At 47.7% G+C, this 23,279-nt stretch overlaps 1 protein-coding gene and 1 long non-coding RNA gene across 6 annotated transcripts in view; one reads left to right on the top strand and one right to left on the bottom strand.

Annotated features, from left to right (window-relative positions):
- Positions 1 to 1,325: 1,325 nt before the first annotated feature.
- On the bottom strand, positions 1,326 to 10,220 carry LOC129645455 (uncharacterized). 2 transcript variants are annotated; one of them, XR_008711341.1, is made up of 3 exons: positions 7,664 to 10,122; positions 5,720 to 7,493; positions 1,326 to 3,052 (listed from the first exon to the last, which is right to left on the bottom strand). It is a non-coding gene; the product is annotated as an uncharacterized LOC129645455 (long non-coding RNA). The 2 variants fall into 2 exon arrangements; XR_008711340.1 differs by lacking the exon at positions 1,326 to 3,052 and having other exon boundaries at positions 6,981 to 7,493; positions 7,664 to 10,220.
- Positions 6,482 to 23,279, top strand: part of DTNBP1 (dystrobrevin binding protein 1) — a 109,906-nt gene continuing 93,108 nt past the window's right edge. The window contains exon 1 of one of the 4 annotated variants that reach the window (XM_055570675.1): positions 6,482 to 6,508. Coding sequence is in view for 3 of the 4 variants with exons in the window: in XM_055570673.1 (XP_055426648.1) it covers positions 14,953 to 15,008 (56 nt within the window). In the remaining variant the exon portion in view is untranslated. Of the gene's footprint in view, positions 6,509 to 14,459; positions 15,009 to 15,496; positions 15,667 to 23,279 lie in introns of those variants that run through there. The other 3 variants (XM_055570673.1, XM_055570674.1, XM_055570672.1) reach the window with 3 other exon arrangements.

The following is a 23,279-nucleotide window of genomic DNA, read 5'->3' as shown; positions in this document are numbered from 1 at the left end:
AGGGTTTGAGTAAAGAGGTGGAGAAGGAGGTTGGTGATTTGGGTGCATTAGCTAAGTCAGGCTGACCTAGGTCAAGGGCAAGGGCTTGGGGCAAATGAAGGTTCAGAGCCCTGAGGTGGAGGGGGGCCATTAGGATCGACCCTCCTCAATACGCGTATCATGGTTCTCCACTCCCCACCCAGAACTCGGGCTCCGATTGTCATTCAGCCACCTAACGGGTTAAACCAGCAACCTGTAGAAGAGGCCTCGAGACTAAATGACCGTTTGTAACTTTGCAGTTGGGGGAAGATGCATCTTGGGTTTCTAAACGCTGACATAAACCTCAGGAGCACGGCTTTTTCAGCCAGGGTGTTGCTATAATGCATCGTTTAGACTCTGTGAGTTTTTGTTGGTGGCATCTATTCTGAGCGACCTGGCCTGGGGAGTTCCATCATCAAGCAAACATTCATTTCTCATGCATGTAATTTGGTTAAGCCCTTAATGAGGCACAGTGCCTTTTATCATGTCTGCCTCGCATATTTATTTAGTCTGACCGATTAACTAACTGGCTCAAACCCCCTGCCTCTGTGGAGTACAGATAAACAAGGGCTTAACTGACTCAAGGGGTACCTTACAGTCTCCCGAGGGGCCGTGAGAGATGTGGGGTGTTCCTCTGAGGTGGTCCCATCAGAGGGCGGTCTGCCGGGGAGCTGGAGGCTAAGGGGGAAAGAGGGGAGTCAGACTGCCCAGGTCAGAGCACTGCTGGGGACAGGGGGCGGGCAGGGGGCCTCCGGGCCTCTGCAGAGGACCCTGCCTGTGCCCTGTTAAATAGAGCATCCTTCCCTTTTCCCTTAGTTTGTCCGCCAGCTCCCTGCCCCACCCCCCAGGAGAACCTAAAAGCAAAAGAGGGCAGAGGAGCAAAAGTGAAAGCCCAGCCCAGTCCTCATCCACTTGTCCATCTTCCTCTCCTCGGAGGGTCCAGAGAGCCTGGGCCAGGCCTGTGCCTGTGGAGATTTAAGCTGGACTGGACTGCGCGTGTGTGTGTGTGTGTCTGTGTGCATCATGAAAGTTTCAAGGTCTTTGTGTGCCTCGATGATTTTGCACTGGCAAACATTGTAGATTTTGAAAATAAGCATGAAGAGCTGTTTTTGGAAGCTGACATCTATGCACCTAGCAGTATCAGCTCATCTGTACACATCATCCTAGCTCAGAACCCCAGAACAGTACTGCTGTGAAGAAGCTTGGTAGCTTCCAGACCGCCAGCCTCCGGGCCGAGACAGCAAGGGTGCTGTGGGCTCGCCATCTGGCATTACAGCGACTTAGGTCAAGAGAACCGTAGATGGCGTAGATTGTTTGTCATTGACTCTTCACAAATTGGCTGCTAATAGGAGAGTTCTCCAGAGTCATCTGTCTGTCAGATGAACACCAGGCTGAAGTCACGACCTAGAATTGTGCCTCTAATGTACCATCTAAAAATGAACCAGTTAATTTTACTGCTCAGCAAAACAGAAGACATAGAACTGAAGTATCCGTGGGCAGTAAGTCTAAAATCCAGACTTTCCCCCTTGACTCCATAAGACCGCAATATAAAACCTACTGAATGCCAGTGCAGGGAACTCTACTGCAACCCACTCATTTCTCCGTGTCTTTAAATTGTGTGTGTAGTTTAAGAATGATGGATATTTCAGTTTTGTGAAAAATGAACAAAAAACACTTTGATATGCTATTTTAATAGCTGGAACTTAAGTTTTCAACAGGATTTATATATTATACACACACACACACACACACATATATATATACTTTGGCCACCTGATGCAAAGAACTGACTCACTGGAAAAGACCCTGATTCTGGGAAAGATTGAAGGCAGGAGGAGAAGGGGATGACAGAGGATGAGATGGCTGGATGGCATCACCAACTCGATGGACATGAGTTTGGGTAAACTCTGGGAGTTGGTGATGGACAGGGAGGCCTGGTGTGCTGCAGTTCATGGGGTCGCAAACTGTCGGACATGACTGAGCAACTGAACTGATACATACATACATACATATATATATTTAAGTATGTTATAATCTTATTTATTTATTTATTTATTTTTGGCTGTGCTGGGTCTCCATTGCTGAGTGGGCTTTTCTCTAGCTGCAGCCACAGGGGGCTACTCTCTAGTTCTGGGGCACAGGCTTCTCCTGGCAGTGGCTTCTCTTGTTGCAGAGCACGGGCCCTAGGGCACGGGGACTTCAGCAGCTATGGCTCCTGGGCTTTAGAGCGCAGGCTCCATAGTCATGCTGCACAGGCTTAGTTGCTCCGTGGCATTCGGATCTTCCCGAACCCATGTCTCCTGCTTTGGCAGGTGAATTCTTTACCACTGAGCCACCAGGGAAGCCCTCAAAAGGATATATTTAATATCAACCATTGTCGTTTAGCATTTTTACTAAAAGTAGTTAATAAAGCACTTTATGTATAGAGTTTATTGACAAGAAGCCTATCATAAGTATTTGTTTTCTTCTCCCCCACCAAAAAAAAAAATAACTATAAGGTCGAAATTCCAAAGGAAAATTGGTCAGTTTTCCAAAACGTTTGAGAGAGTGAGTAGCGCCTGCCCCCCACCCCTCCAGACCATGCTCTCTGGTGTTCACTGATGTGGGTGAGTTCTGATTGGGAAGAGCAGTGATGTGTCTGAACCCCCAGAGTGTGGAATTGAAGGCCAAGCGGGGGCAGGACCAGGGGGGTTTATTGACCTTTAACATCCATGGGTTTCTGAGGACACACAGCTGACACTGATCCTCACTTCTGCTCCCATTTCAGCCCCAAGCTATTTTTAGGGCAAAGAACTTGAGACTTTACATCGAAGGCTAAATTTAGTGATGGTGAGACAGAGAGTTAATGGAAACTCTCTCCCCACTCAAAACACATCATCAGGTTTGGGTAAAATGCTAATAGCAGTTAAGGAAGTGACAGTGAAGAGGAGAAAAAAAAAAAAAAAAAAAGGATGGTTTTGAAGGCTGGATCTGATCCTTGGCTGATTTCCATTTGGCCTGGGGGAGAAGCTCCCAGATCTGATTTGATTCAGGGCTGCGTGAATGAAGATGCAATAAGGTATTACAAACATTTAGTGGCGATGCCCTGGATTAAAAGATGAAGACAGGATGGTTTATGGTTCCCCAAGGGTAGACAAGGCACTTCAGAAAATCATCCTCAGGACCCACGTCTCCCAGACTGTATCTCACAGGAGTACAAACAAGGGGTGGGGACCATAACCCGTTTCTGACTTACTATCTCCTTCAAGATGCCAGAATATTCTGCTCCACCAGCTTGGGATAAAATTCTTGTTCAAATTAGCCTCCAACTCACCTATCACTTGAATGGTTTTTATTCTCTCTGTAGGGTACCTCCCCCATAATAAATCCCAAACCCCAGAGATTGTCTTAATTCAAAGAGCCAGATTAGCTTTATCTTGGCTAGAGTCAAAATTCAGCTTCAACCCCAGGAGATTAGAGGATAACTCCTAATTATTAGGTAGTGGTTATTCCCTGCTAAAGGCAGCTGGACTCCCAACGAGATCGGCTTTGTGACTCAGACCTCTGCTCACACACAGATGCGCACACAACTGCATGCATGCGTGCTTGCAACCTCCACTTCGCCCAAAGTAGCCTTTTTTTGATAGAATTCAAGCTGCGCTGGGGGCCCAGGTGACCAGCACAAACCTGTCTGCCCCAACTTCCCCCACTCCCCTTTCGTCCAAGGTAATCTCCCTGAGGTCCCTCTAGCCTGAAGTTTTCCTGTCATCTGACCTCAGAGAGACAGCTCACCCTCCCTGAGATGTTTTATATACTGGGTGAGTTCGAAGAGGAAGGGGTTAGACACTCTACTGCATCTGCCCTTTCAGAGACTCCAGAGATTTTATGCAAATTTGTGAACCTCTTCCCCACAAGCTTTAAGATCCACCCACCAAAGCGTATGACACCCTTCCTCTGTAAACAAGTGATGCCTGTTTGCATTGATCTGCATAAAATAAGGGGTCGTGCAAATGATTCTTCCAGAAGACCTGCTCCAAGATGACTTGCTATCTCCACCAGTCCGACCCTGCTGTGCACTTCTCCCAGTAAAATGATACAGACACTTGTGAAGTGTGACCCGCCCCTCCTGAAAATCCTTTCTCAGAGAGTGTGAAGCAGGTAAAAGTCAGATGGGGCTTTGGAAAGGTTTCTGGGGATTTCCCTGGTGGTCCGGTGGTTAAGAGTCTGCCTCCCAACACAGGGGTCGCAGATTCCATCCCCGGTCGGGGAACTAAGATCCCACATGCTGTGGGGCAACCAAGCCCGCCCACCAGCAACTGCTGAGCCCTCGCCCCGCAACGAAAGATCCTGCCTGTCACAGGGACGATCTCACGTGCTGCAGCTAGGACCCCACAAAAGGCTGTTTCTACGGGCGAACCCTGGTGGGCTCTGTGTACCCTGCTCAGACCCCCATGCCGTGGAGCGGACTCTGGATGCTGTCTGTCCTCCTGCAGTTCAGCAAGCAGTGCCTTAGTTCTCTGTGTTTGAGGAAGTGAGGCTGGTAATGACCCGGGGTGACTCACTGTGACTAAACACAGAAGCAGAGCATGTCAGCTTGGCCAATGGGGGGGACGGGTTCCCCAACCTGAGCCTTCCTCCTCTCCTTCACGCCCGCCTGGAGTCCTCCCAGGTCTCTGATTCACATTTACCCTGGGAAGCCTCTTGTTTCCACGAAAGGGAGTCTGTACCGTGGATCCCAGGCAGGGGCTGTGTAACCCTCTCCCATTCCTCTCCATAGGGCAAGGGCGCCTGGCCTGGGCAGGTCCCCCCGCTCCCTTACTCTGCTCCTGACCCAGGCGGGCTCTCTGTCTCCTCTGCTCCCTCCCTCTCAGGTCTTGCCAGTCTGCGAAGCCAGGCCAGCCGGGCTCAGCCCCCGTCAGGAGAGCTGTCACGGAGCCAGGCACTGTTGTCAGGAGCCTCCTGAGCAGGCTGGGCCAGATGCCAAACTTCACCAACCAGTCACGTGCACCTTCCAGGAGTTTGCACCGACGTGCCCAGATTGAAATGTCTCGGGGCGGAGGATGCCTCAACAACAGGCCCCGTCTTGTGACCCTTTCTTCCGAAGCAAAGTCAAGGTGAGTGACCCTTCATCTGGGCTGTCATCACCACATGTAAACTCTGACCGCCTCCACTCTAGACTAGAAACTCTGCACGGGTTGGGAGGTGCCTTACTGTCCTTCATTTCTTCATCTGTAAAATGGGCAAAATAACACACGTAGCGTGCCTAGAATCCTGCCTCAGTGAGGTCTCAGTGGGTAACAGCCATCCTTGGTGTCACAGTAAGGTGTGCCTGGCATCTCGTAGCGCGCCGGGCACGGGCAGGGCCTCAGCAGTCGCTTGCTGAGTAGATGATGCTACAGAAAACCCCGAGGACTCAGCCTCACAGGTCTGAGGGAGGCATGGTGGGAAGCAGTGGACAATCAGGAGAAGGAACCCTCAAATCCATCGGAGGCTCAGCCTAAGAGCCCAGCGTTTCCTTCTTCACTGTTGGCCAAGGACCAGTCATAGCCCCATCTACTCTGACCGAACTTGCAGGGTCAGCCAGTATCAAACATGGGCAAGAATTGCTTTTGGTCTTTTTTTTTTCCCCCTAGAAGGAGATTATGAGGGGCTGTTTCTTAGACCTATAAAAGGGGGAAATAAGCCTATAATAGCTAAGTTAGAGACAAAGTACCCAGTGTACCTGATAATGAAGCTTGTGTTGCTTCAATTCAGAGGTTTTGAATGAGGCTCTTGTTAGGTGTACTTTTCCTTCTGTGACATTTCCACTGTTTAAAAAAGTTGAGGTTTCATGAGAAGTTCTCCATCGGTGAGCTCACTGTCGCTTGGTGCTGTGTTCCCTGGCTGGGGACCGCCAGGTGACGAGCAGCAGCTGATTAGGATTGAGTAATGCACAGCGATGAGGCTTACTTCAGGAACAGAACTCCAATCACGGAGGAACAAACCATTCAGTGTACGCCCCGGGCTTTTCATTGGCATGTACGACGGTTTATTAAGACAATAAATCCATCTGTTCACTTGCATTTCTGTGTATCAATGGAGATTATACAGTTGTTACAGCAGAGGAGCCCCGTGTTTTTGTCCATGAGAACTTTGGAGAAAGAAACTACTTTCTTTCTCCCCACTCCCCTCACTGAGATTCTCAGCACATCATAAAGGCAGTGTTTGCAAACTTATCACTTACTATGCATAAGCCTCTGAACTGAAGCGATACCAGCTTCTCTGGGGCTTCCCAGGTGACGCTAGTGGTAAAGAACCCACCTGCCAATGCAGGAGATGATGTAAGAGGCTCGGGTTCGATCCCTGGGTCAAGAAGGTCTCCAGGAGGAGAGGATAGCAACCCACTCCGGTATTCTTGTCTGGAGAATCCCATGGACAGAGGAGCCTGGAGGGCTACAGTCCACGGGATCGCAGAGTCCGGCAGGACTGAAGCAGCTTAGTATGCATGCACACACTCAAGTTTCATTACCAGGTATGTTGGATACTTTGTCTCTAATTTAGCTATTACAGGCTTGTTTCCGCCTTTCCTAGGTCTAAGAAACAATCCTGTTTTAGGGTGGAAAAAAAGGCTGAAAGCAATCCTTGCCCATGTTCTATACTGTTGACCCTGCAGCCTGGGTCACAGTAGACTGGGCTATGACTGGTCCTTGGGCTACAGGCAGACACGGAAAGCATGAGGCGGCCTGGTGCAAAGAGCTTTGCTTATCTGAGGCATTTTCTGTTAAAAGCAGAAGTGGAGAAATGATCTTGAACCTTCCTCTGGTCACCTAGGGAGGGGCCCAGTTGGCAGCTATGCCAGAAAGGGAGAGGCATAAAGAGAGGGCACCAAGCTGAAGTCACCAGGCGGCAGGTGTCCTGTGGTAGAGCAAGGCAGAGAAAGAGTGAAAAGCGAGAGCGGAGGGGTCAGAGACAGAGAAATAAATGGGGCTGGAAGACTCGCCAAGAGAGGGGACAGGGGCCATTTTTTCTCTGAAATGACAGCTACTAAGAGCTGCTCAGGACACTAGAACATTTGTGGTTTCCTCAAAGACAACAGGAACCTTCCAGTTCCAGGAGCTGAGTCTCAGAACACAGGCAGTTCCTGGGGTTCTCTTCTTTTGCTGGGTAGCGTTCTTACCGAAGGGATGAGGGGAAGCATGCCCCGGGGTAGCTCGAGCAAACCCGTTCTCCATCCCCCTGGGCAGAGACTCAGCCTCCCCCACGAGGCACCTGGATTCACTCTCTCCTTCATACAGCGCTTCGGGGTCAGCCAGCGCCCTGTGGCTTGTGCCCCAAATGTTGCAAATGAAGTGATGGGGCGGGTGCCTTGTTTGAAGGAGCGGCAGAGTGAGGATGGAATTCAGCCTGGAATCCTGGAGTCAGGAAGGTCAGGGGACTCTGAGGTCACAGCTGCTGTTCCAGCCAGAGCTTCTGCCGCCCTTCCCTGCAGGCAGCTCAGGTTTCAGCACTCAGCTCGCCTGTCCTCAAAGATAGAACCCACAGGGAAGTCTGTTAACACTGTGGCTGAGGAGGTGTGGCCTCAGACCAGCTAAACCAGCATCTCCAGAGATTGGGTCGGCACTGATATTTTTTAAATGCTCCCCAAGTGATTCTCAAAAGCAGCCAAGGTTGAGAACCCTCCACTTACCTGCATTTAAAGGGCTCTAGTTTCCTGTTAGAATCAGTTTCACTGCATCAGTTTCCATTGACACAGGCAACTCCTGTGGACATAGAGGAACTCCTTGGGATGGGGCCTCCTATTTGCCCTTTTCCTCAGTCCTTTTCAATTATTGAGATTCCCTCCTCCCCCCACCTATATTAAGCTGATCCTTTACTATAGATAATAACTGTCTCAATCATTTTTTTTGTAAGTAGTTCTTATTTTAAAGTTTCAGTTTGAATTAAATTCTCCCACTCGAAGAGATTTCTGTTCTATAGTGGTTCAGAAGATGTAATTTCTGAGATATACTTTCTCCAGGGAAAACCACTTATTTGTCAACATTATAGAATGTGTTCTCCTCTACTCATGTAGGTCCCTCCCTACACTTGGATGAACGGAGTTACTTGGTTATTAATGAATATTTCATATCATATAGACTTCACAGATGGAGAAGGCAATGGCACTCCACTCCAGCACTCTTGCCTGGAAAATCCCATGGACAGAGGAGCCTGGTAGGCTGCAGTCTATGGGGTCGCGAAGAGTCAGACACGACTGAGAGACTTCACTTTCACTTTTCAGTTTCATGCATTGGAGAAGGAAATGGCAACCCACTCCAGTGTTCTTGCCTGGAGTATCCCAGGGACGGGGGAGCCTGGTGGGCTGCCGTCTATGGGGTTGCACAGAGTCAGACATGACTGACGTGACTTAGCAGCAGCAGCAGACTTCACAGACAAAAAATAAAATAAGTTTCCTCCTCTAACGTACTGAGTAGTACCTTTCTCTCATCTGAGCAGGAAAGATGGGGTTAGGCGCTTGATGACATTTATTTACAGTGAGATTTCAAAAAACAAACTGATGCAGCTGAGCTGTCCCTCACTTTTCTTTCCATGTGGCTCAAGGTGAAAATGCTCATGCCCTACTTTGCTGGGAGTCTTACTCCACGCAGTACTTGCCTTGTTGGTTTGTGATCTTCCTTCTTCAAACTTTGATTCCCTCCCACACATTCCCTCTTCTTTTACGTTCACCTGGGCTCTAACCTTCACTCTGCTGTTGGAACTCCCCTCCTCCACCTCTCTGGTTCCTGGTTTCTTTTTCAACATGCCATGCTAATGTTACCTTCTAGCTTTATTTAGCTTACTTTATTCTTAGAACGACTAATTGTTTCACAAGAAAATTTATTGTTTTTGTTTTCTTTTCACATCTTTAAATTCTTAAAAATTAAAGATGTCAAAAGTCTTGTTTTTTATTATAAGTAAGTTAATAACAGCCTATTATAGATATCTTTATAAACCTAAGTTAGATACCTTGACAAATCTAAGTTAGATTCTTGTAACTCAAATGGCAATAGTGCCTTTCCCATTACTCTGAAAGATCTCTGCCAATAAAGTGGTATGAAGTCTGCTGGGTTCTTTTTATAGCATCTTTTCTTTAGTTCTGGTTCCACCAAATCTTCATTTATCACTTTGTCTATGTAGTAAGAATCCACTGAGACTAGGAAGCCCCTTTCCTTAGCCGTGTCCTAGAGCTGTGCTTCTCGTATTTAAATGAATATGGATCACGTGGGGATCTTATTAAACCTCAGATTCTGATTCAGTAGGTCTGGGTGGGGCCTGCAATTCCGAGTTGGCTATGAGCTCCCAGGGGTTGCTGCCGCTGCTGGTCCAGGGAAGCCCTGCCACAGGGAGTTCCTTAAGCAGCTTTGGTGCTCACCCCAAATGTTTTACCACCACAACTTTCTCCATGCTTAGCTATCATCTTCTCAAATCAACTCTCAACCAATTGCTGAATTAAGATTAAGCCAATAGCCCCCTGGGCTTCTCTGGTGGCTCAGTGGTAAAGAATCTGCCTACAATGCAGGGGACCCTGGTTTGATCCCTGGGTCAGAAAAAGCCCCTGAAGAAGGGAATGGCTACCCACTCCAGTATTCTTGCCTGGAGAATTCCATGGACAGAGGAGCCTGGTGGGCTACGTTCCATGGGGTCACAAAGAGTCAGACATGACTGAGTGACTAACACACAATAGCCTCCAATATTGATGTTGGTTCTCTGTACTTAAAAATTTTGTTTTTTCATTTTGCCAGTCTTCCTTGTTTCTGACCGCTATTACTTAAGTTGACACAACTTGTCACATGCTTCAACTCAGGCCCTTAATCATTCCTATAAAACAACTCATGTGCCACAGCTGACATTTTCTACTTTCATTATTTTCAAATTTACTTCTGTTTCCTTATAATTATTTCTTTTTAGCACTTTTCAAACTTCTGTTTTGAGGTTTATCAGACATGACGGGTTTAAGAATGTTCATAAAATATCTCAAAATGAAGGACCAACACGCTATAGACTAACAATGCAGTGGTCAAGACAAAAATGACTGGGCACACGTAAAACTATTTTCTAGTGACAGGCAGACTCTTTTTGATCTGATTTGGTGCCTTATTGAAATCTGTAAAACTTAGTAAATTGAAAGCTTATGAGCAGAGGAGTTTATTTACATTGAATAAAATGAAAACTATTTATTTGCTCTTTAGTACCTGTGGTTTCCACATCTACTAGATACTGAGGAATCTGTCTCTATAGACCGGATCATTCAGTCGCTTACTCTATACCAGGTATTATTTCCAGGTGGTGGAGACTCAGTAAACAGCACCCCTCTCTATTACTTGTCTCAACTAAGAAAGAAGAAAGTCAGCATGAAGCACCCATCACTTTCATTTCTGGTAAGGCTAATGAAGCACAAGACGAGCAAGACATGGACAAGCAGAACTCCTATTACAGAACCTCAGGATAAGACTTGTCTACCCAGTCACAGAAAGGACAGGTCACCACAGTCTCCTCGCCTGGCAGCCTGTCCTTATGGAGAAGAATGGCTGTTCTTTACTGGATGTTTGCACCCAAGAAAAAGAGAAGAGGGGGCCAGGTCCCTAATCCCCTAAACCACTAATCAGAATAGTCACCTCAGCTCCGCCAGGAAAAGCCTATCCTCACAGCCCCTCTCATTTGCCTCATTCAATCTCAGCCACCAGTAGATCCTGTCTTTAAAACGTTGATATTTTGTTCATCACAATTTTTTTCATTAATTTAAAACTTTTTGAATGTTGCATTTAAATATTATTTATCTTGATTTATTAAGGTTTTTAGTTCCCCCTTAAGTTTTACACCTGCCTTACCCACCACACCCTAGTCTCAGATCCCGTTTTAAAATAAACGTGTGAGCAAATAAACAACTTCTTCCTTTTAAAATATCTATTTATTTCTGGCTGTGCTGGGCCTTCACCGTTGGGCAAGCCAGAGCTGTCTCTGGTTGTGGCCCATGGACTTCCCGTCGCAGTGGCTCCTTGCTGTGGAGCGTGGGATCTAGGGCTTGAGGGCTTCCGTAGTTGTGGCATACAGACTCAGTTTCCGGGCAGCATGTGGGATCTTCTGGGACAAGGGATTGAACTAGTGTCCCTTACATTGCAAGGCAGATTCTTAACCACTGGACCACCAGGGAAGCCCCAGATAACTTTTTCTTAATTAAGCAATTACTAAATAGTCAGATAGTGTCATGTACTAAGTTGAGAAACAGGATGTATAGGAAGTGATTGGGCCAGTAACCAAAATGATCAGAAAAGATCTGCATTCAGTTCAGTTCAGTCGCTCAGTTGTGTCCGACTCTTTACGACCCCATGAATTGCAGCACGCCAGGCCTCCCTGTCCATCACCAACTCCCGGAGCTCACTCAAACTCACGTCCATCGAGTCGGTGATGCCATCCAGCCATCTCATCCTCCGTCATCCCCTTCTCCTCCTGCCCCCAATCCCTCCCAGCATCAGGGTCTTTTCCAATGAGTCAACTCGTTGCATGAGGTGGCCAAAGTACTGGAGTTTCAGCTTTAGCATCATTCCTTCCAAAGAACACCCAGGACTGATCTCCTTTAGAATGGACTGGTTGGATCTCCTTGCAGTCCAAGGGACTCTCAAGAGTCTTCTCCAACACCACAGTTCAAAAGCATCAATTCTTTGGCGCTCAGCTTTCTTCACAGTCCAACTCTTACATCCATACATGACCACTGGAAAAACCATAGCCTTGACTAGACGGACCTTTGTTGGCAAAGTAATGTCTCTGCTTTTGAATATGCTATCTAGCTTGGTCATAATTTTCCTTCCAAGGAGTAAGCGTCTTTTAATTTCATGGCTGCAGTCACCATCTGCAGTGATTTTGGAGCCCCAAAAAATAAAAGTCTGACAGTTTCCCCATCTATTTCCCATGAAGTGATGGGATCAGATGCCATGATCTTCGTTTTCTGAATGTTGAGCTTTAAGCCAACTTTTTCACTCTCCTCTTTCACTTTCATCAAGAGGCTTTTCGGTTCCTCTTCACTTTCTGCCATAAGGGTGGTGTCATCTGCACATCTGAGGTTATTGATATTTCTCCTGGCAATCTTGATTCCAGCTTGTGCTTCTTCCAGCCCAGTGTTTCTCATGATGTACTCTGCATAGAAGTTAAATAAGCAGGGTGACAATATACAGCCTTGACATACTCCTTTTCCTATTTGGAACCAGTCTGTTGTTCCATGTCCAGTTCTAACTGTTGCTTCCTGACCGGCATACAAATTTCTCAAGAGGCAGATCAGGTGGTCTGGTATTCCCATCTCTTTCAGAATTTTCCACAGTTTATTGTGATCCACACAAAGGCTTTGGCAAAGTCAGTAAAGCAGAGATAGATGTTTTTCTGGAACTCTCTTGCTTTTTCCATGATCCAGCAGATGTTGGCAATTTGATCTCTGGTTCCTTTGCCTTTTCTAAAACCAGCTTGAACATCTGGAAGTTCATGGTTCATGTATTGCTGAAACCTGGCTTGGAGAATTTTGAGCATTACTTTACTAGCATGTGAGATGAGTGCAATTGTGCGGTAGTTTGAGCATTCTTTGGCATTGCCTTTCTTTGGGATTGGAATGAAAACTGCCCTTTTCCAGTCCTGTGGCCACTGCTGAGCTTTTGCTGGCATATTGAGTGCCGCACTTTCACAGCATCATCTTTCAGGATTTGAAATAGCTCAACTGGAATTCCATCACCTCCACTAGCTTTGTTCATAGTGATGCTTTCTAAGGCCCACTTGACTTCATATTCCAGGATGTCTGACTCTAGGTGAGTGATCACACCATTGTGATTATCTGGATCATGAAGATCTTTTTTGTACAGTTCTTCTGTGTATTCTCGCCACCTCTTCTTAATATCTTCTGCTTCTGTTAGGTCCATACCATTTCTGTCCTTTATTGAGCCCATCTTTGCATGAAACATTCCCTTGGTATCTCTAATTTTCTTGAAGAGATCTCTAGTCTTTCCCATTCTGTTGTTTTCCTCTGTTTCTTTGCATTGATCGCTGAGGAAGGCTTTCTTATCTCTTCTTGCTATTCTTTGGAAGTCTGCATTCAGATGCTTATATCTTTCCTTTTCTCCTTTGCTTTTTGCTTCTCTTCTTTTCACAGCTATTTGTAAGGCCTCCCCAGACAGCCATTTTGCTTTTTTGCATTTGTTTTCCATGGGGATGGTCTTGATCCCTGTCTTCCGTACCATGTCACGAACCTCCATCCATAGTTCATCAGGCACTCTATCAGATCTAGTCCCTTAAATCTATTTTTCACTTCCACTGTATAATCATAAGGGATTTGATTTAGGTCATACCTGAATGGAGAAGGCAATGGCACCCCACTCCAGTACTCTTGCCTGGAAAATCCCATGGATGGAGGAGCCTGGTAGGCTGCAGTCCATGGGGTTGCTGAGGGTCGGACACGACTGAGCGACTTCACCTTCACTTTTCAGTTTCATGCATTGGAGAAGGAAATGGCAACCCACTCCAGTGTTCTTGCCTGGAGAATCCCAGGGACGGGAGAGCCTGGTGGGCTGCCGTCTCAGGGGTCGCACAGAGTCGGACACGACTGAAGTGACTTAGCAGCAGCATACCTGAATGGTCTAGTGGTTTTCCCTACTTTCTTCAATTTAAGTCTGAATTTGGTAATAAGGAGTTCATGATCTGAGCCACAGTCAGCTCCCGGTCTTGTTTTTGCTGACTGTATAGAGCTTCTCCATCTTTGGCTGCAAAGAATATAATCAATCTGATTTTGGTGTTGACCATCTGGTGATGTCCATGTGTAGCATCTTCTCTTGTGTTGTTGGAAGAGGGTATTTGCTATGACCAGTGCGTTCTCTTGGCAAAACTCTTTGCCCTGCTTCCTTCCATATTCCAAGGCTAAATTTGCCTGTTACTCCAGCTGAGATCAAATACCACAAAGGAGCTGGTGGTGGGATAATTTGGAGAAAAGCTTGTGAAAAGGCCTAGGAAATGAACCTAGGATTTTCAGGGAACACACAACACAACAAAGGTTAGTGTGGCTTATATGTTGAGGAATGATAAGTGAGTAGTACTTTAGGTAGAAGGTAGGAAGGGTTCAAATTTTGAGACTCTGTAAGCCCAGTAAGGAGTTCGACTTTTTTCCTAAGGGCACAGAAGGATTTAAAGCAGGAAAGCAACATGATCTGATTGCTCTTTTTAAATAATTCTCTTTGGCTGTTGTGTCAAGGATGCATTATGGGGGTGTACATGGTGAAAGAGGAGAATAAGATACCTCAGTATTCCTGGTGAAAGACAATGGTGTCTTGGACCAGGGTGATTTTAGTGAAGACAGAGAAAGAGGAGCAGGTTCTACCAATACTTTAGAAGTAGAGTTGATTGGACTTGATGAATTAATATTCAGCAGGTGGAGAACAGAACTGGGTCATTTCGGGTGGCTTAACTTGAGCAATCAGGTGGATGGTGGTGCCACTTAATGAAATGGAAGAGGCCGGGATTAGGTTCGAAAGTGAGCTTGCAATCACCTTTTCAATTTTTGGTGTTTGGGGTTTGCAGATGCCTGTTGGATACAGGAGGAGTTAATAATTGGTGTGACCTGAAGCAGGGGGAGGGAGGACTGGGCTGAAGATGGAGATCTCGGGCGTCACCCGTCCCTTGATAGAATTTACCGCATTGTAATGGATAGAAAAACCCAGGCAGAGAGCATACAAGAAGGGCGAGAGGCTGCAAATGCAGCCTCTGGAGAAGCAGTTAAAACAGGAGGAGGAGGAATGGACTGAGAGCGTCCAAGTATGGAGTCTTAAGACTGGGATAAGGAATGGCATGAGAACCAAGAGGTCGAGAAAAAAAAACAGAGCAGTAACAAATGGAAGCCACGGGTGACACGACAAAGGCCGCCGCCTTCAGTGCGAAGGCCCGAAAGCCTGCTGGGACAGGCTGACGAGAAGAATGGAAAGTCAGGCGGTCGGAACAGACGCCACTTTCTCATCGAAGAAACCGAAGCTGTGAGTGGTTAACTTTCATCATCGAAGGTCAGAGCCAGCGGGCTCAGATCCTGGAACCAGAGCCCAGGAGAGTGTCCGCGACAGGTCCACTCACTCAAGGAAGCGCTGAATGTAAAGCATTCTTTGACGCGGCCGCTTCTACTTTAGAGAGGAAAGGCAGCCGGCCGGGCTCCGGCGAGAACAGGGCGTCAGAGCGGCGGGCTGTCTCCTCCGGCGGGGAAGGACCGCCCCCTTTTCCCGCAGCCCGAGCCGGCGCGCCCCACTGCGGCTGCGCGGGCCGACGAGGGGCGGGGCGGGAACGCGGAAGGGGCCGCGCCGCGGGGACGAGCAAGGGCGGGGCGGGAACGCGGAAAGGTCGCGCCGCACGGGCGAGCTGGGGCGGGGGCGGGGACGCGGGGACGAGCAAGGGCGGGGGGCGGGGCCGGCCGCGGGGGCGAGCAAGGGCGTGGGCGGGGCCGGCCGTGGGGTGCGGGCGGGGACGCGGAAGGGCCGCGCCGCGGGAACGAGCAAGAGCGGGAGGCGGGGCTGGCCGCGGGGCGCGGGGCGTGAGGTGACAGGTTCGGGGGGGCGCTGGCGGCCTGAGCAGCTGAGACGCGGCGGCGATGCTGGAGACCCTGCGCGAGCGGCTGCTGAGCGTGCAGCAGGATTTCACCTCCGGGTGGGTACACGGTGGGGGACGGAAAGGGTCCCGCACGGCCGGGCCGGGGAGCCGGGACGCCTCCTCCGCACACCAGGGGTCTCATCTCGCGCCCGCCACTCCCCTCACCCAACCCTGGGCCTCCCATCCGCGCCCGAGCGGGGACAGTAGCCAACTTTCCGGGTTCGGCCCGGCCGCACGAAGTAACTTACGTCCCGCCGGGCAGGCTCAGACCCACGCGCCGGGGCCGGGAGCGGGTCCGGAAGGCTGCGGGCGGCCGGGGGTCGGGCGACCCTTCCCCGGCAGATCCGGCCGGCCCGAGAGGGGTCGGGTGAGAGGCGAGCGCGCCCCCGCCCCCACGAGGGACGGCGACCCTGCGCCCCCTCCCACGCCGCCGAGACCCCTGCCGGCTCCGGGCGCCACCCACTCCAGACCGCCGGGGGCCGGCGGGCGTTTTGTCTGGCCCCCTCGCGCGGAGGCTGAGCGCCTCTTCTTCCCCTTTTGATTTCTCTCTCTACCTCGGGTTCAGCGCCTCAGTGAAGAAACTCTCGGGCCAGAGAAATGCCAGAACTGGCGATCCCTTCATGCCCTAGTGGTGACGCGCACGCGGACCTAGCGGTTCCAGAACTTTGCTTGGAATCTCCTGGCAACCATCCCGGTGCGTGCCCGGGTCGCAGAGGCTATCAGCTACACCAGGCTGAAGATGGGGGTTCGAAAGACCACCCCCGCCCAGGTGATTCCAGTTTGGCGTAGGCTCTAATGCCAGAGGCCCTGCGATCTTACCTCTACCTATCACTTAAGCCAACGCGTTTCTGCAAGTTTCTCTGCCTCACTTTCCGCGAGTGTTACAACAACGGGGATGATGAAGATGGTTCTCATCTCATAGGGTTATTGTGAGGATGAATGAACTAACGTGTAAAACAACACGCTCACATTGTGTCAATGTTGTTACTAGTGCTTAATTCAACTTTTCCATTTCTTCCCAAAGGGTGTCACTTTGATAAAGGATCCTTTGATAAAGGATCCGTTGGCGAAAGCTCAGCCTATGAGGGCCTCTCCATCGTGTTTTACGTTTCTGATGAGAAAGATGTTAGCTACAATTGTATCTTAGTGGACAAAAATGTTTATATTGTTTGCCTCTTAGGTGCTGAGTAGTAACATTGGAGCAGGAAATGGCAGCCCACTCCAGTGTTCTTGCCTGGAGAATCCCAGGGACGGGGGAGCCTGGTGGGCTGCCATCTGTGGGGTCGCACACGACTGAAGCGACTTAGCAGTGGCAGCAGTAACAGACAGGCAAATACTTGAGCACTTACATGTGAAGCATTTTTGGTCGTCTTGGTTTGGTGTCTTTATGAATGTTAATTGTAGATGTCTTAGGAGTTATTGACGCTGTGCTTGCATGCTTGCATTCCCCGCCCCCCCTTTTGAATGTAAAAACTAACTTATTTTCAGAATGTAAATTATTGAAACGTTGGGGTATAATGCTGCAATGGTAGCAGGAGAACAGTACGTCGCAGATAAGCCCATCTGGTACAGCCCTCCTGTCATTACCTCAAGAAATTCCTTGATGGAGTAACAGCCTATCTTCTGGGAGTTACAGCTGCTGAAATTTTACAGGTCCAGTGGTTGCCTCTGAACCCTTTCATTCTTTGAACTTTGCTCAAGAAGGTTCAACTCACCTAGGAATATGGATTCTCCCAGACCATCCTGGGAGATCTAGAAAACCTGAGTTGAGGATTGAGTTACAGAGAAGGGTGGAGGGGATCTGGATAGAACGCCTTCTTGAAAACTGAATTTACCTGAAGCATGCCAGAAACTGGGGCCAGTTTGGGATTAGAAATCCTGAGAGGGCTTCCATTCCGTGAAGGCCCTTCATGGGCTTCCTTGTACAGGTCACTCTGAGCCGACAAGCCACTGGACAGGCCATGTGTGCCATTAGCCTGTCACCTGGCAGAGAAATCACTCCTGCTCAAGGTGAAATTAAACACAGCTGTATCCTGGAATGTGAAGTCAAGAGGGCCTTAGAAAGCATCACTATGAACAAAGCTAGTGGAGGTGATGGAATTCCAGTTGAGCTGTTTCATATCCTGAAAGATGATGCTGTGAAAGTGCTGCACTTAATATGCCAGCAAATTTGGAAAACTCAGCAGTGGCCACAGGACTGGAAAAGGTTAGTTTTCATTCCGATCCCAAAGAAAGGCAATGCCAAAGAATGCTCAAACTACCACACAGTTGCACTCATCTCACATGCTAGTAAAGTAATGCTCAAAATTCTCCAAGCCAAGTTTCAGCAATATGTGAACCGTGAAATTCCTGATGTTCAAGCTGGTTTTAGAAAAGGCAGAGGAACCAGAGATCAAATTGCCAACATCAGCTGGATCATGGAAAAAGCAAGAGAGTTCCAGAAAAACATCTGTTTCTGCTTTATTGACTATGCCAAATCCTTTGACTGTGTGATTCACAATAAACTGTGGAAAATTCTGAAAGAGATGGGAATACCAGACCACCTGATCTGCCTCTTGAGAAATTTGTATGCAGGTCAGGAAGCAACAGTTAGAACTGGACATGGAACAACAGACTGGTTCCAAATAGGAAAAGGAGTACGCCAAGGCTGTATATTGTCACCCTGCTTATTTCTATGCAGAGTACATCATGAGAAACACTGGGCTGGAAGAAGCACAAGCTGGAATCAAGATTGCCAGGAGAAATATCAATAACCTCAGATGTGCAGATGACACCACCCTTATGGCAGAAAGTGAAGAGGAACTAAAAAGCCTCTTGATGAAAGTGAAAGAGGAGAGTGAAAAAGTTGGCTGAAAGCTCAACATTCAGAAAACGAAGATCATGGCATCCGGTCCCATCACGTCATGGCAAATAGATGGGGAAACAGTGGAAACAGTGTCAGACTTTATTTTTGGGGGCTCCAAGATCACTGCAGATGGTGACTGCAGCCATGAAATTAAAAGACGCTTACTCTTTGGAAGGAAAGTTATGACCAACCTAGATAGCATATTCAAAAGCAGAGACATTACTTTGCCAACAAAGGTCCGTCTAGTCAGGGCTATGGTTTTTCCAGTGGTCATGTATGGATGTGAGAGTTGGACTGTGAAGAAGGCTGAGCACCGAAGAATTGATGTTTTTGAACTGTGGTGTTGGAGAAGACTCTTGAGAGTCCCTTGGACTGCAAGGAGATCCAACCAGTCCATTCTGAAAGAGATCAGCCCTGGGATTTTGGAAGGAATGATGCTAAAGCTGAAACTCCAGTACTTTGGCCACCTCTGCATGATTCATTGGAAAAGACTCTGATGCTGGGAGGGATTGGGGGCAGGAGGAGAAGGGGACGACCGAGGATGAGATGGCTGGATGGCATCACTGACTCAATGGACGTGAGTCTGAGTGAACTCTAGGAGTTGGTGATGGACAGGGAGGCCTGGCGTGCTGTGATTCATGGGGTCGCAAAGAGTCGGACACGACTGAGTGACTGAACTGAACTGTACATGTATATTACATGAAGGCACTGAGGGATTCAGAGACGAAAGCAACATGGCCCTTGCCTCTCAAAACCACCAGACTGGACCTAGCATTCCTTTAGAATGCTTGCTATTGGTGCCCATAGAAGCCAGAGCAGCTGGCTTACAAAATAACTGGAACGTCTACCTCTGGGGTTGCCCTCGGAACTCAGTAGGGGAAAGGTGGGTGCTTTCCTGAGCTCTTTCACTGTGGAGCTTCACAGTAGCCCAGCAACAGCCTGTCTTTAGAGACTTTTCTGCTCATTTTTAGTTTCTGGAAATTCATATAACTGGAGCTGAAACCTAGGCAGTTTACTGTTTTTCAAGTATAATAGGAATATTTATCAGGCTCACAAGAGAATGACACATTAGTGGTTAAAGCATGTGTGAACACTGAATTTCAACCTTCCATTCAAACTTAGGAAAAAGTCAGCTTCAAGGGACTGTACTGAAGATCTTTTTTCATCAAGTTTTATTCATCATAATAGTTACATCAAAATCAAAATAAGCCTAGAAATTATGTTGCTTTCCTTCTGGGCTAACTGGGCGGTTATCTGGTGCAGGGGCTGAGGAACAGACGGGACTGGCTCCCAGCTTCACTCTTTGCCCCTTGCTTACGTGCGTCCTCACCTGGGTTTATGTTCCCCGGAGCTCTGGGAGCCTTTTGGAGAGTTCACAGAGAACCTCTGCTGTTTAAGGACTGGCTTGAGTTCGGAGGGAAACTTTCGGACACATTGAAGCACTTTCTTCAAATCTTCTCTGGTCTTTGATTTAAAAAAAAAAAAACCTTCAGAGCAGTTATGACCCACAGCCTGAGGATTGATGTATTCAGGCGTGCAAACCCCTTCAGGAAAGTGAAAATCAGATTTACCAAGGGTTTACAGCTGCCTGTCACTGGCTGGCATTTCCTGTCTGTAATGCTCTGGGTGCTTTTGGATAGGGAGGAATAGAAGTTCACCGTTGTTACTTGTTGCCTCTAGACAGTGGGTGTTTCCTTCTCTCCGGTCAGAGCCGCCTTTGCCCTGACCTCGGGCCCTGCCCCCTGTGCTCATTTCTCTTCTCCCCTCCAGTAGTACCATAACCTCAGAGGAGAGCATCCAACAGTCCAGTTCACAGTGGTAAAATGGTGAGGTTTAATGCTGGCTCTTCCTTGCTTACTTACCTTTTAATATAAACAGGGGAAAAAACCTTAATATTCAATTTGACTTATTACTGAGTTCCTATCAAGTGTCAGACACCAGTCTAGGAAGTCAAAGTCTTATCATAGAAGTTTTTCTCATTTTATTAAAAAAAAAAAAAAGATATGAGCCCACATGCCCAGTTTTGCCTGCTCTTTGCCAGTGTCTGTGTGTTTAGCCAGATCCTGGAGCTACAAGCTTGATGAAAACAGTGTCTGCCCTCCAAATGCCCTAGCCTGGCGGTAACATAAAGCAAAGCAGAAGGAAATGAACGTGGAAGATACAGGTGATGTGGATTGTGAGCTCAGAGGAGTCATCAGTTGAGATGCTTCGAAGAAGAGCTGACTTCTAGACTGGCCTGGAAGAATGAGGAGAGATGAGGCTAGATTTGCCTGAGGGATTTCAGAGCTGAAACCCTTGTGGGAGAGGAACCTGGAAAGGAAGTTCAGTGTCTGATAATAAAGGGTCATCAGTGCTTTGCAAATTAATTCATTTAGAAAATCTTGACTGAGCACTCCCCTGTTGATGGGGCTTCCCTAGTAGCTCACATGCTACTGCAGTATGCCTGCGGTGCAGGAGACCCAGGCTCAGTCACTGACTTGGGAAGACCTATTGCAGAAGGCAATGGCTATGCCCTCCAGCATTCTTGCCTGGAGAATTCCATGGACAGAGGAACCTGGTGGGCTGGAGTCCATGGGGTCGCAAAGATTCAGATGCAACTGAGCCGCTAACACTTAACACCTGTTGACGAGTACCAGGGTTACACCAGAGAATGCACACCAGACAGCAAATAATGGCTCTGCCCGCACTCCACTGGCAGGAGGCTGAAAATCTAGGTCAGTAGTACTGTTGCTGAAAACAAGGCAGGTTCAGGGGTTGGGTGGGGGTGGGAGGACTGCTGTCTTATAGAGGATGGTCATGGCTTACTTTTAGGTTGACTAATCTTCTGAAGGTTTTTGTGGAGGGGAGCAGCCTGAGCCTACTTGTATTTGTGGAAGAATAATTTGAGAGGCAGGGTGACGGGAGGACTAGAGATGGGAAACGGAGATTATTTAGGAGGCTATAATTATGGAGCAGATGAGAGATGATGAAAAGGCAGTGCTGGTGGAAATTTGACAGAGGGAATAATGACAGGCACTGGTCGATTTCATAAAAAATGAGACTAGCAAGTGAAAAAGGTGGAGAAATTGGGGATCTTAATTTTGGAGTATCTTAGATAGTGACGTCCTTTACCAACAGAAAGGTTGAGGAGCTTTGAGAGAGAAGGAGTGGTTGACAGTGAATGTGTATCGAAGTCCAAGAAGCACCAGGAAATTCAGGAAACACTGAGAAAGGTCAGGACCGACTGGCTGCATTCTAGGGTGATTAGGATGGAGACCGTGTCCAGTCCTCTCCCCTGCCTGAGTCTGTGACTTTCGCTTGAGTCTCAGCCATCAGAGCTTTGGGGTCCTGTGCGATTTTAGGTGTGATTGATGCTCTGGTGTTTCCTGATTTTGAGTTAAAAAAAAAAAAAAGTTAATGGGGAAGATATAATAGATTGGATTTGTATTCATAAATAGAATTTAAAGTCAAAATAATAGAGGCGTGAAAATGTTATAGGACAAAATATGCTAATTAATACATTTTGTGGTGTTTTAAAGCAGTCACCCTGGCCTTTCATAATAGCTGATGGGCTTAGATGAGTAGGACGTTGAAGTGCAAATAAGTGGAATGCCATCGAGGTCCCCCATGCCATCAAGTCAGGCCCAGAAAGCCATTTCCTGCTCAGCAGTCATTGCCGAGCTCCACCTTTCATTCTCTGAAACTACTTTTTAAACTTTTTGTCTAAGAGGTTTTGCTGCTGCTGCTGCTAAGTTGCTTCAGTCGTTTCTGACTCTATGCGACCCTATAGACGGCAGCCCACCAGACTCCCCTGTCCCTGGGATTCTCCAGGCAAGAACACGAGTGGGTTGCCATTTCCTTCTCCAATGCATGAAAGTGAAAAGTGAAAGAGAAGTCACTCAGGGGTGTCCGACTCCTAGCGACCCCATGGACTGCAGCCCACCAGGCTCCTCCATCCATGGGATTTTCCAGGCAAGAGTACTGGAGTGGGTGCCATTGCCTTATCCGAGAGGTTTTCCTAGTTATCTCCATTTCTCAAGAAGATGTCTCCATCTTAGTATTTTCTGTAAAACTTAAAGAAAATAAATGTGCTACGGTCAAACAAAGGTCAGTCTTTGAAACAATCTCAAAATATTGTAGTGTGATGATGAATTTGAAAGCAAGTGCTTCGGACTCTGCAGCGCGCGTTAGTTGCTTTGAGTGGGAAACAATTGAGAGATGGCTCACTTTGAAGTCTGTGTGTGAACACACTCACGCAGTGGCATGCCTGTCTCCCTGGGGGTGTGCTGTGTTGGGAAGAAGGTTAGGAACGGAGGAGAAGCCTTTTATGGGAACTGGTGCATTGGGGGACCTCTGTTCTATTTTACCTTGGCCCTGTAATGTACAGAGCTTTTTTCTTGATGGTGACCATTTTTATTATACTTGGTGATCATTTTTATTATACTTTTTGTTTGAATTGCCTCTGTAATTTACAGTTACAGCCTGCTGCCAGAGTCATATTTGGAATTTCCTTTAATTCTTGTGGCAAATCATTATGGTCAGTGTAATACTCCTATTTTATGGTTTAGGAAACTGGGGAATTGCACTCAGACCAGTATTTCCTTCTCAGCGCGGCAAGACACTGTGGGACTTGATTAATGGGTTGTTTCCAGCCCAGAATCACTGTGAGAAACTTAGTTCTCCCCAGATAAAACTGGTAAGCTCCTGTCTATTGAATTCTGGGTTCGGAGTCTGTACTTCAGAAAGGACCTTTTTGCTTTTGGGAGGATTACTTGTTACATTTTCAACTTAAAAAGTGTTACATTGACTATTTTTATCCTTTCCTTAACTTTTTTCACTGTTTCCA

This window comes from Bubalus kerabau, chromosome 3 (assembly GCF_029407905.1).
Source record: "Bubalus kerabau isolate K-KA32 ecotype Philippines breed swamp buffalo chromosome 3, PCC_UOA_SB_1v2, whole genome shotgun sequence".
NCBI lineage: Eukaryota > Metazoa > Chordata > Mammalia > Artiodactyla > Bovidae > Bubalus > Bubalus kerabau.
This window is presented reverse-complemented; position numbering and strand designations above follow the sequence as displayed.